At 38.7% G+C, this 12,834-nt stretch overlaps 1 protein-coding gene across 1 annotated transcript in view; it reads right to left on the reverse strand.

Moving 5' to 3' along the window:
* The window catches only part of TBC1D22A (TBC1 domain family member 22A), a 585,912-nt gene that overhangs the window by 126,736 nt on the left and 446,342 nt on the right, over nucleotides 1–12,834 (reverse strand). The window contains exon 12 of the mRNA XM_073652139.1: nucleotides 2,779–2,874. Coding sequence (XP_073508240.1) covers nucleotides 2,779–2,874 — 96 coding nt within the window. The remainder of the gene's footprint in view (nucleotides 1–2,778; nucleotides 2,875–12,834) is intronic.

Raw genomic sequence — 12,834 nt, forward strand, 5'->3', positions numbered from 1 at the left:
TACAAGGTCTGCTCACACAGACACACAGACTGGGACAGACCCAAGTGCCTTAAATCAGGACATTTCAAAACCTGGACTGGAGGTAAGTGAGCAGCCAATCCCACCCAGCTCTTTCAGCTGCTCGTAAAATCCGGCCCCATAATCCAGGATCATTAAATACCTCTCAGCACTGTGTGTGCGGGAGCCTGCTTCTCCAGGTCCTACATCACCGAGGCTTGGTACCTCAAGGACACATACCTCCCGTCCACGACCTGTTTAGCTGCAACCTTACATACCCCCCCCTCTGCCAAAAGCTAGAGGGCTTGACACCTTCAGCCAACATACAATAGAGCCTTGATAGGGCATCTGCATTGCCATGTTGTTTCCCAGGCCTATGATCCACCTGAAAACTAAAATCCTGCTAGGAACCACCTAGTTACTCGGCATTGTTCCCCTTCTTCTCTTGCATCCACCTCAGTGGGGCATGGTCCAACACTAACCTGAACCTTCTACCTAACAGGTAATACCTCAAAGTGTCCAACGCCCACTTAATGGCCAAAGTGGACCCATTAAATACCTCTCAGCATTATGTGTGCTGGAGCCTGCTTCTCCGGGTCCTACATCACTGAGGCTTTGTACCTCAGGGACACATACCTCCCGTCCACGACCTGTCCAGCTGCAATCTAACAACAGTTAAACTTTCTCCTATAAAGCCCAGCTACAGACTGGGCTTCAGAGGCAGATCTACATGACAACCATAGGAGACTTCAGTAAACCCCCAGTTGCTATGATAACCCATTGGCAATTCACGCAATCGCATTGCAAAGGGGTTAATGGGCGCCAGAGCAAGCTCACATCAGCATCATAGCAATTTAAATGTTGCTATCTGTGATTCACAGCAGTACTTAAATGGTTACATATTTCCCAATTGTAGCCAGCTCTGGCTGCTGCTGTTAAGGGTATATGCTGGCTATGGAACACAGATGGAATATTCCAGGTATAGTGTGGGCTCAGTTCCTGAGCCTGCATCATAAACCCGCTGTAAACATATGATGTAAGTTTACGTGATGTGGTCGCAAAGGGGTTCATTTCTTCCACACTCTGTTTACCACAAAAATTTCAAGACTCCTTCAGATTCATGACAAGAAAGTTTATCTGGAGTAGACATGAGTAGAAAGAATGGGAGGTTGTTCTGTCGTTTACCAAACACCTATTCTTTTTATACCTCACAACCTCTTCATTAAGGCATTAATCAGCATGAAAAACTTCTAAAATGGATTTCCCATTGCATTCTTCATGAGTTTACTTTGCCCAATGCATTTTCTTGCGAACAAAATTATCTATATAGTTTTTAGGTTTCGAGGATATTATCAGGGACATGTTGAAAGTTATACTCCTATCCTAGTCCACTCATGCTTTTATTTTGTATTCCAGATTATGCTTTGGCAGCACATCACCTTATGCTGGAGAAGTTACTTCAATAAAGGTACAATGTCTCACAACTGGTGGAACTGCTCACCTTTAAAGACGATGTTGATAAGATAATCCAACTTCAATCAGTTTACGCTCTAATAAATATGACATATATGAGATAGAAATATATATGTGGTCTTTACTAATTAATTTCCTCCTTAAAGGGGTATTCTCAATTTGTCTCTTGAGCAATGTAGTGTCCTTGAAGTTTCCTTACTTCCTGGTTTCTGGCAGGGCCAGGCATTCCTCTTTGAGTGACAATTCTAGTGACAAAACGACCTGTACTATTAGTAGAACTATACAAGATCAGGACATGTTCAGTATTTTGTTTGAGTCTACACTGCTATCACTGTGTTTACATATAGAGATAACAGGGCATTAGAACAAGCAAACAACTCAGACAGTGAGAGCTGTGATTAGGAGACCTGCTCTGAAAGCTGCAGGCTGGTGATTTTGCAAGATTTATAACAGCAGCTTGTCAGAACCTTAGAGGGAGGTAGGGTGAGGGAGGTAAGCAGCTAACAGCAGTATAAAAATCAATGGCTGGAGAGAGATTGTTGGTAATTTAAACATTAACCCCTCTTCTGGATTGTAACTACTATGCACTCTCAGCAAGGGTCTGGGCAGGCACTAGTGGCCAAGCACTATGGAAACCAGCTCTACACTGTGAAAGATAAAATAACTCATTGTAGGAGAATGACTGCGGATAGAAACAGCAAGTCAATTGCAAACTTGCTTATTTTCATTCTGTTTAACTAATTAAAGCAATATAATTAACTCGAGAACACTGCTTTAATATATAACAATTAGAAGATATTTGTGGTGATGCCATGTACCACTGATCTAATATATCTTGATTAACATTTGTATTCTAATAAATACAAGTATTTGATCATGAATCTGAAATGTCATGAACTTGTAGTTCCCATTTTAAAACATGTATACATATTACTTTTCTATATGTAAACCATGTAGGACCCCATTATTCAATAATACAGTAGAATAGATTAATTTTGTATTGCCCCATATACAGAACACTTAAATAAATCACCTCTATTTAACTCAACTCTCACTCAAGTAATCTCACAGAGCTATTACCGTCAGATTTAAATTGTGGTTTGGAATGCTGCATCTCACTATAAATCACCTGTATTTGAAAAGTTTGTGATGCCAAAGGTGACATTGTATAACTGTACAATTTGTCACATTTTACAGTTGGTAATTACTTCCTTTTGTTGAGTGGATTTACTGCATAGCCACAATAGGCGCATAACTGTGGCCTCATTTCAATCCATATGTTATAGCAAGTAAAACAGAAACACTTACATGAAAATCTTTTTCTTCTAGAATCTCCTTCCTCCATCTCACAAGAAAGGCAGCACATACATATAAATGGAAGTGGGAAAATCCTTCGGGTTCAGACTAGAAGATACAAGAATGCAGGGAAAACATTTTATTTGTATTTTAATTTTCAAAGATAAATAGTCATAATAAATAATAAACATCATTTTTCTTTTTTTTCTGTTGAAAGCAGTTTATGCAGCTTTGGACACCTATGGAATCGTGATTTCCAAATAGGTCAGTGGTTACAGAGGAAAAAAAATGTTGCGGTAGGTTTCAGGCTGAATTCTTCATACTTTTAATTATTTTTCATATTCACCAATATGCAATTTGCAACCTGCTACAAGTTTCTGACTTTTCTATTTTGGAAGTTTCCTTCTTCGTAATACATGCTGGATGTGAATTCTGTGCATCTAGGATGCTGCATATTTAACGGGGTCTTATAAACTAGCACATCTTCATTTCTGTACAGATTTCCCCTTCCAGATTTAACCTGAGTGGAACTTTTCACCAAATGTTAAAACAAGAATGAATAAACTAAAAGGTACCCTAGATTTAGGACTAAACCATTGAAAGACCGTGCTACAATGGGCAAAACGCAAAATCTCGCATGGAGTTTATATCTTCTCCCTGTACTCCAGTTTCCTCCCAAACTCAAAAGACAAGATGCATAAACTAAAGACACGCTATATAGCTTTGGGGATTAACCATTTAAATACTAGGTTACTAGATTGTGAGCCCCAAGCTGGATAGAGATGACAATATTTGTAAAATGCTGTAGAATCTGCTTGGTGCTATATACAGTTATATGAAAAAGTTTGGGCACCCCTATTAATCTTAAGCTTAATGTTTTATAAAAATTGGTGTTTTTGCAGCAGCTATTTCAGTTTGATATATGTAATAACTGTTGGACACAGTAATGTTTCTGCCTTGAAATGAGGTTTAATGTACTAACAGAAAATGTGCAATCTGCATTCAAACAAAATTTGACAGGTGCATAAGTATGGGCACCTCACCAGAAAAGTGACATTAATATTTAGTAGATCCTCCTTTTGCAAAAATAACAGCCTCTAGTCGCTTCCTGTAACTTTTAATGATTTCCTGGATCCCGGATGAAGGTATTTTTGAACATTCCTCTTTACAAAACAATTCCAGTTCAGTTAGGTTTGATGGTCGCCGAGCATGGACAGCCCTCTTCAAATGATCCCACAGATGTTCAATGATATTCAGGTCTGGGGACTGGGATGGCCATTCCAGAACATTGTAATTGTTCCGTTGCATGAATGCCTGAGTAGATTTGGAGCGGTGTTTTGGATCATTGTCTTGCTGAAAGATCCATCCCCTGCGTAACTTCAACTTTGTCACTGATTCTTGAACATTATTGTCAAGAATCTGCTGATACTGAGTGGAATCCATGCGTCCCTCAACTTTAACAAGATTCCCGGTGCCGGCATTGGCCACACAGCCTCAAAGCATGATGGAACCTCCACCAAATTTTACTGTGGGTAGCAAGTGTTTTTCTTGGAATGCTGTGTTTTTTTGCCGCCATGCATACCGCCTTTTTGTATGACCAAACAACTCAATCTTGGTTTCATCAGTCCACAGGACCTTCTTCCAAAAAGAAATTGGCTTCTCCAAATGTGCTTTTGCATACCTCAGCCAACTCTGTTTGTGGCGTGCTTGCAGAAACGGCTTCGTTCGCATCACTCTCCCATACAGCTTCTCCTTGTGCAAAGTGAGTTGTATAGTTGACCGATGCACAGTGACACCATCTGCAGCAAGTTGATGCTGCAGCTCTCTGGAGGTGGTCTGAGGATTGTCCTTGACTGATCTCACCATTCTTCTTCTCTGCCTTTCTGATGTTTTTCTTGGCCTGCCACTTCTGGTCTTAACAAGAACTGTCCCTGTGTTCTTCCATTTCCTTACTATGTTCCTCACAGTGGAAACTGACAGGTTAAATCTCTGAGACAGCTTTTTGTATCCTTCCCCTGAACAACTATGTTGAATAATCTTTGTTTTCAGATCATTTGACAGTTGTTTTGAGGAGCCCATGATGCCACTTTTCAGAGGAGATTCAAACAGGAGAACAACTTGCAAGTGGCCACTTTAAGTAGCTTTTCTCATGATTGCATACACCTGGCTATGAAGTTCAAAGCTCAATGAGGTTACAAAACCAAAAAAAGTGCTTTAGTAAGTCAGTAAAAAGTAGGTAGGAGTATTTAAAACAAGAAAATGATAAGGGTGCCCATACTTATGCACCTGTCAAATTTTGTTTGAATGCAGATTGCACATTTTCTGTTAGTACAATAAACCTCATGTCAAGGCAGAAACATTACTGTGTCCAACAGTTATTACATATATCAAACTGAAATAGCTGTTGCAAAAACACCAATTTTTATAAAACATTAAGCTTAAGATTAATAGGGTTGCCCAAACTTTTTCATATAACTGTAAGTAAATGAAGACAGGCATATTCCAGTGGTAGACCTATGGCTGTGCATTTTCATACAGTAAGCTATTTCCCTTCCCTCGACCCCTTTACCCCATATCTTGTCACTATCTTACTATGTCTTGTTCAGCTTAAACTCAAGAAAAAAAGAGACATTAGTCTGACTTCTTTAGTCTTAATTTTTATATAAACTAAGAAAATGGAGTTATTCTTTGAATTGCTATGCTAAAGTCGATATCTCAATTACTTTATCCTTTAAAGGTGACCTTTATTTTGAATAGCAATAACAATGCTTTTCTTACAAAGAATAGTACACTCTTGAATACAAAAAAAATTACAATTAGTCAAAATATTAATATACTGGACCATGGGTCACGACGAATTAATTGCAATTAATCAACAATCATCTGATGATTTTTACTGTGAGGATAGAGTATGAAATTCATTTAAAAAGTGGTAACGCAGACAATGAGCACATTTTACCATTAGAAAACAAAAAGTTATAAAAATATATAAAAAGTCTGTTGAAGACCAATAAATAAAGTCCTGGTTTGTGTGTAGTATGGAGGTATTTTGCAGTACTGGGGACCGAAATTTTGTGTAATGGGCGCATCAGCATGAAATCTATGTTATCCCTGTGCTATACTGTAAATACACTAATGCCAGGCACACACCAAGCATATTGATAGGGTAATTGGTTTCCGATAAGAATGATCCTAGTTTGTAAATGATGTGGACATTACTTTGTCAGTCTCACTGAAAAAAGGGGCAAATGTGTATGATGACAGTCTCTGAAAAGCGCTGAGGAATAAGTTGGAACTAAATAAGCATCAGGAAACAATATACTTCGAAGTACAGAACAAGAAATTCACTGTGCTCTAGGCAGAAATCTGAAACTCGGATTCCAATTTCTACCATGGTCCTGCCATGCCGGTAAATCCACATGCTGATGAGCCTTATTGAAATCTAATGGAGTTTATTCACAGCTTTTCTGTGTAGATCCAGAGCAATAAAGAACATGCTGAGAATGTTTTACATCTGTAGCGCAAAATCTGTCTCCTTCAGACGGGCGTATTATACGTGTGCTGTCCGAGTAAGAATGGGACCGCATACCGACCAATGTTATTCAATAGGGCTGTTCAGATGAGACAAAGCCAGGGCAAAAAAAAAAAAAAAAAAAAATCACAGCATGCACAAGTTTCTCCGTATGTCTGATAAGACTCACCAGTACAGGTGTATGGGTGAGCAAAAAAGATCGGTTCCCATATGGATCAACCATATAGCATCTGATTTTTATAGATATATTGTCATTAACCTCGGAAACTGTATTAATCATGTACATTTTAAAATGTTGATGTATAAACACGGATCGTACACGGACATAAAATACAGACATACAGACGTACAGACGAAAATCGTCCTAGTTTTCTGGATGCAAATAAATCATTCTTAGTCGTAACAGCATCCTATATGTGAACATTCTCATGTTGTATATCAGGTCTCGCCCTTCAAATTTCAATGGGGTATTTCATTTAAATGAGTACACCCCCTTTGAAAAGCAAGATTTTAGTCAAGATCTCACTGAACACGTGAACAATTTCCAAAATTTTGACAAGACTGAGTTTCATAGAACATCTTTTTAACCCATAACATGAAAGTAAGGTAATAATATAACTTTCATTACAAAATCTTCAGTGTTACTCAAATTAGTTGATGCAAAAATGAATTCACCCCACATCATAAACTACTACATCTAGTATTTTGTATGACCGCCATGATTTTTAAAGTCAGCACCAAGTCTTCTAGGCATGAAATGAACAAGTTGGCGACATATTGCAACATCTATCTTTTTCCTTTCTTCAAGGACGACCTCTTTTATAGCCTAGATGCTGGATAGAGAGTGATTCTCAACTTGTCAGCTTGTAGCTGAAGATTTGGAGATTCTGGCACTTTTCAGAGCTACAGTGTAGCAGTGAGTTGCATAACTTAATTATTAAAACACAGGTAACTACAATTGATACATTAATTTCTAATTCTCAATGGATGTCTTAAAAATTGCTTCTGCAGAATATAGGCATTTGTACAATAATGCTCTTGACATAGGACTGGAATAGGAAGTTATGCAATTCTCTTACATATAGCAGAATCACCTTGAGGCCATAAACACATTAATAGATCTGAGTTAATGAAATAGATTCCCATGAAAGGAATTGGCACAGTTTTTTTTCTCACTGAAGAAACTGTGCAAATGGTTCCCTGTGGTTTTAGTCTTGTCTTCTGCTGGACCATTACAATACATCTAGAATTAACAGCATGAACTTATTGGTCCTTTATCTTTTCTATGTAACAGATTTAGAATTCGGGATCTATACATCCTTTTTGTTTTCAGAGACATTAGTACCATGTAGATGGCTATAAATCCCACAGATCTGCATTTACTAGAATAAATTAATTTTACAGCTTATATAAATCCTTGTCTAGCGGGCGGCTTAGAACGCCACTTAAAGAAAAACTTAAAGAACAACTAAAACCCAAACACAAGAAACATTAGAGCAGAATGCATGGTGCAGTCGAGTACAATTTTCCACTGCAGTATAATAGTTTCTTCTCTCTATCCTTCCATTTGTAAGACACTGCGTCAAGTGGTGTTGATACGAATAAGCATTGCTGTAGACATGCATTCTTTTTCATTCTTTTATACGATCCTTCTCACTTGCTACATATCACACTGCAGGCTATAGATGTGCTATTACTGGACTCCCCTAATCTTACTAATGGAAGCAGATGGCTTTTCAGTTTCAAGGAGCACACACTGTTTGGAATGTCCTACAAATCTTAGCAGGAACTCGAAAATGATTTTGCCTACAAATGTGTGGAAATGTTTTTTGAAACTAAAACTGCATAACCCATATTTGAGCATGTCTAAAGAGTTCTTCCATAAAGTATTTGAAAATCTAGAGAGCCTGAAGCTAAAAACCCACCAAGTCCATTGCATTCTTGGTAGCTGGTGAGGCGGAAAAAGAAAAAGGTGTTAACTAGAATTCTGTGTCATAAAATTAGCAGCAAAATTGCTTGTTTAATAACTCAGATTAACAGCACAGGGTGATTATAAGGTGCTGCTAATGCCATACTGTATATCCTCCCTCTGTGAGCACTCCATTAAAAGAGGTTGTTTTATGGAGACAACCCCGGACCATTTGTCCGGCTGAACATCATAGGGGATTGTCTCCCAGCTCCATATCACATGCTCTGTAGTACCAGCTTCCATTCTGGAGGACATAAATTATCCCCATATTCATGTGTATGACCACCATGTAATACTATTGAGCATTTGCTTGCCGAATTGTCTAGCTATCCACAGCTTTCCTTGCCAAGTAGCCACTTGCTGGGATCACCTGATTGATGCCTTGACTATATATTAAAGGAGGCTGTCCCTGATGAGATAACCCCTTTAATTGTGCACAAGCGGCTGTAAAAGGCATCTGTATTCTGCTATCTATGCATAAGTATAGGGCGTTACACAGGTTGGACTTGCTCTTAGGGCCTGTAGAGGCTTCATGACTTGATCCTCGGACAAACAATATAATATATATCAAAGCCTTGCATTAGAGATCTTTAAATTATGCCTTTAACTTCTGACAGCATCTATACAGCAACAAAAGTAAATCCAGAGATCCTAATGTATAGAAGAAATAGAAGTCTGTTCTCTTCTGGTCACATACACATGGCTGTATTCATACTGCAATACTTTTCTTTAGGATACTGCAGGATCACTGTGACGTCTTTTCTCTGGCTTCTACAGACAGACAATGACGCATATAGTAACCTGCTTGTATTACACCTGGAGTTTGCTTCACTGTATCTGAATGGTTGGTGCTCTGGATACAATGAATGAATGAGAAAAGGAAAAAATGGTTCATAGAGTTTATTTATCACTGCTCTGTATACTAAGAATAAAGCTGTAACAAGAAGAGAGAGCATAATATAATTTAATATCAAACCCTTCTGATCCGCAGTTTAGTGCTCTTCATATCTCAATCTACTCAATGAAATCATGGCAATAGACTTCTATTACTTTCATACTTGGACTTGTTTAAAATTGGACGCTATTACTGGATAGCGGTTGTTTGGACTGATCATACAATTTTAGAGACATGTATCTTGTCTTACAATAACTACGACATCATTCTAATAGCTCAGACAAAGGCCTCCAAATAATAATGACTTGAAACACATTTACGAAGCCAGATTTATGATCTTACCGTACTTAATAAAAGAAAAAGTGCACATAATTTTAGGGAATTCTCCAATTTAATTATCAATGTGTAAAAAATGTACATTTTTGAAAGTAGAGGAGCTCAGAGCCACACCAAGAATCCAAAACATATGTTTCCAAAAATTTATTCTGTATCTAATAGGGCTCTCTCATCTTCTTCAATGTGTCTAAACAAGCAACTTAGCTATTTAACGATTATTAAAAATTCACTCTGTTCTAGGGGAAAAAAGGGATTTTTATTTTTATAACTTACTGCTCATTGCCAAGGTTACTGGTGACCTCTGCTGTCTATCAGCTGCGGCCAGTCTCCTAGGCGCAGTGCTTACAAGATTTTATTTTCTATAAAGTCTGCAAGAGATGCCCTGAAACTGGTCGCTGGATCTGGCCAGCTTTCGAGCGCCTGCATTCTTTTTATTCTGTAGAGGCAAAGCTGTCTCTGTCTCTAGAAATGGTGGAAAGCACAGTTAAGAGCAGCCACGCAACCCTGCTGCTAGTCTGAACTGTCAATCATCAGGAGCGCACTGTCACTCGGCAAGCAGGAGGGCAAGAGGCAGGGGAGCAGTGTGCTCCTGAATAAACAGCCCCTTTAAGAATTGTCAGCCACCAATAGTCTTGCCTAAATCAAGAGAAAATAATTCTAATAAGTGTAGTGTCTGTGCCTTTATATACAAAACGTCTGAGGCGAAGTTTACAGTTATATTACCACCATCTCAGTTTTACAAAGCTTTGGACCCCTGTAATAAGCTGGATGGGAATTGTTGAGAAACTATTGCTCAGTAAATATGCCAAGAAATTAATGAAGCCATTAATGATGTATGCCAGAAACTCGCTGTTATTAAACTCAAAACCGCCTAACTGCCTTCCGTTGTCCCATTGGATACAGTTATTATCTACTCTAATAAAATATAAGATTCCTATCTAGAATCTTTTCTACAGTATTTGGATTGGAGTCTGATGCTTCTAACTCTAATTACAGTGTATGACAGAGTTGATACTATGAGTAGAATGAATGTGTTGGGTATTATACATCCTTATTCATATACTGTATATTTAATAGTTTGTTGTAAATGCAATAAAATAGTGCCAGAGGGAAAGTTCTTAATTTTCCTGTATTACTTTTTTGTGGTTACTTCTGTTTATTGAAATAAAAAACATAAATTTTTTTTTATTTTTTTTTTTTACTAAACAATATATAGGAGAAATAACATAATTCATCATGAAGACAAAGCAAGCCCCAAGCCCCGAACAGTCTAGTATTTGATCCTTTTTTCAAGACTCATCCAAAAAGGATTTAGTTTACAAAACTTCCTTTCTATTTTTTCTATTGTCTGCCCCAAGACTGTTCAACCACTGTCATTACAAAATACTGAAAGATCCAGCATGTAATTTATAGCACATCACCCCACACTTCAGCATAATAGTGTATTTTTCAAGCCAGAATATCCACTGGATGATTAGATCAATCTAAACTGTTAAAATAGGAATGAGAAAAAGATGATGTCAAGTAAATTATACATTCTGTATATCAAGGCTATTTCTTTGTGAAACTATATCACATGCAAGAAAGGCAGCATTTCCTGCCAAAATGTGAAACGGAAAGAAAAGTTTTTTTTGTACAATTATAGCACAATATGCACAGCTTAGATAATGGGGAACACAGTACTGGGAGGAAACTGGACATTTATGAAAAATAGTGCATAAAACTGTGACCAGAAAAAACAGATCTTTTTTGGCAAAATAAAGATCCTAGTTACTTACCGGCAACGGGATTTTACAGAGCCCATGACAGCACCACCTGAGAGGGTATCCGCCCACCAAGGACAAGAACCTACTGAATAAAAAGGCCGTACCTCTCTTCCGCATCAGTTTTTGTTTCAGAGCATGAGAGGGCCTCCGAAAAATAGGTTAGTACATAACTGCCACCTAAACATTTCTTAATAAAACACCCTACGAAGTGCACATCATAAGTGATAAAGGGGAGGGAATTAATAGGGTGCTGTCATGGGCTCCGTAAAATCCCGTTACCAGTAAGTAACTAGGATCTTTTCCCCTTCTCCCATGACAGCACCACCTGAGAGATTTAGAGAGATCAGACACCCGAGGGAGGGATCACCGCTTGCAACACCTTCCTCCCAAAGGACAGATCAGTAGAAGAGGAAAGGTCAAGATGGTAATGCTCGTAAAATGTAGCGGGGGATGACTAAGTTGCCGCCTTACATATGATGTCGATGGGCACATCCGCTTTCTCCGCCCAGGAAGCAGATACAGCTCTGGTGGAGTGGGCCTTCAGGTTCTCTGGAAATGGCAGATTCCTAGAAGAGTATGCTAAGCCAATGGTGTCCCTGACCCACCTAGCTATGGTCCCCCTTGTAACCTTAAGCCCTTTCCTAGCCCCCTGAAATGAAATGAATAAGGCGTCACTTTTTCTCCAGGCCTTCGTTACCTCCAAATACTGGACTAATACCCTCTTAACATCTAGAGTGTTAAGTTTTTGTTCCTCCAAATCCCTAGAGTCAGGATAGAAGAAAGGGAGAGTAATTACTTGTGTCCTATGGAATTTGGAGGCCACTTTTGGAAGATAGGCCGGGTCTGGTCTTAAGATTACTCTATCCATACACACTTGGGTGAACGGATGGTTAACTGACAGTGCGTGCAGATCACTAACCCTACGAGCTGAAGTTAGAGCTACAAGCATGGCTGTTTTTAAGGTGAGAATTTTCCCACCTTGGAGAGGCTCCCATCAAGGACAGGAACCAAAACTGATGCGGAAGAGAGGTACCGCCTTTTTATTCAGTAGGTTCCTGTCCTTGGTGGGCGGATACCCTCTCTCAGGTGGTGCTGTCATGGGAGAAGGGGAAAAAAAACATTTCTACAATAGACTGAGCACTATGAGGATTTGGTGAAAATTGCAGCCAAGTACTGTATTCTGAGATACATTTTTGCCCTACATCTAGATAGGCATTTGATGGTATAGCATCAGAAATTTTGGGGGATTTTTGAGCTGGAAACTTCAACAGAAATCTGTTAAATTGTAATGTACATGAACGTATTATAGTTGAATACCAGAATAATTCTAAACATCAACCAGAATAGATTTGGTCAGAGTATTAGAAAAATTCTAGAGTATCAAAGAGTAAGTCCCCGATTGATCAAAAAATTTTCACTCAATTTTCGCCAAGCTCCAAAAAAGGGGGCAAAGCTGAGGGGAACAGGGGCATGATGACCGCCGCTAGTCAAGTTCATGACAAGCGGTGGCACACGTTATGCCACAAATCTTACTTCAGTCACTGACTGTTTAAAGATTTGTGGCCTTTCT

This window comes from Phyllobates terribilis, unplaced genomic scaffold (assembly GCF_046119375.1).
Source record: "Phyllobates terribilis strain yellow unplaced genomic scaffold, ASM4611937v1 Scaffold_11__3_contigs__length_659146591, whole genome shotgun sequence".
Lineage (NCBI taxonomy): Eukaryota > Metazoa > Chordata > Amphibia > Anura > Dendrobatidae > Phyllobates > Phyllobates terribilis.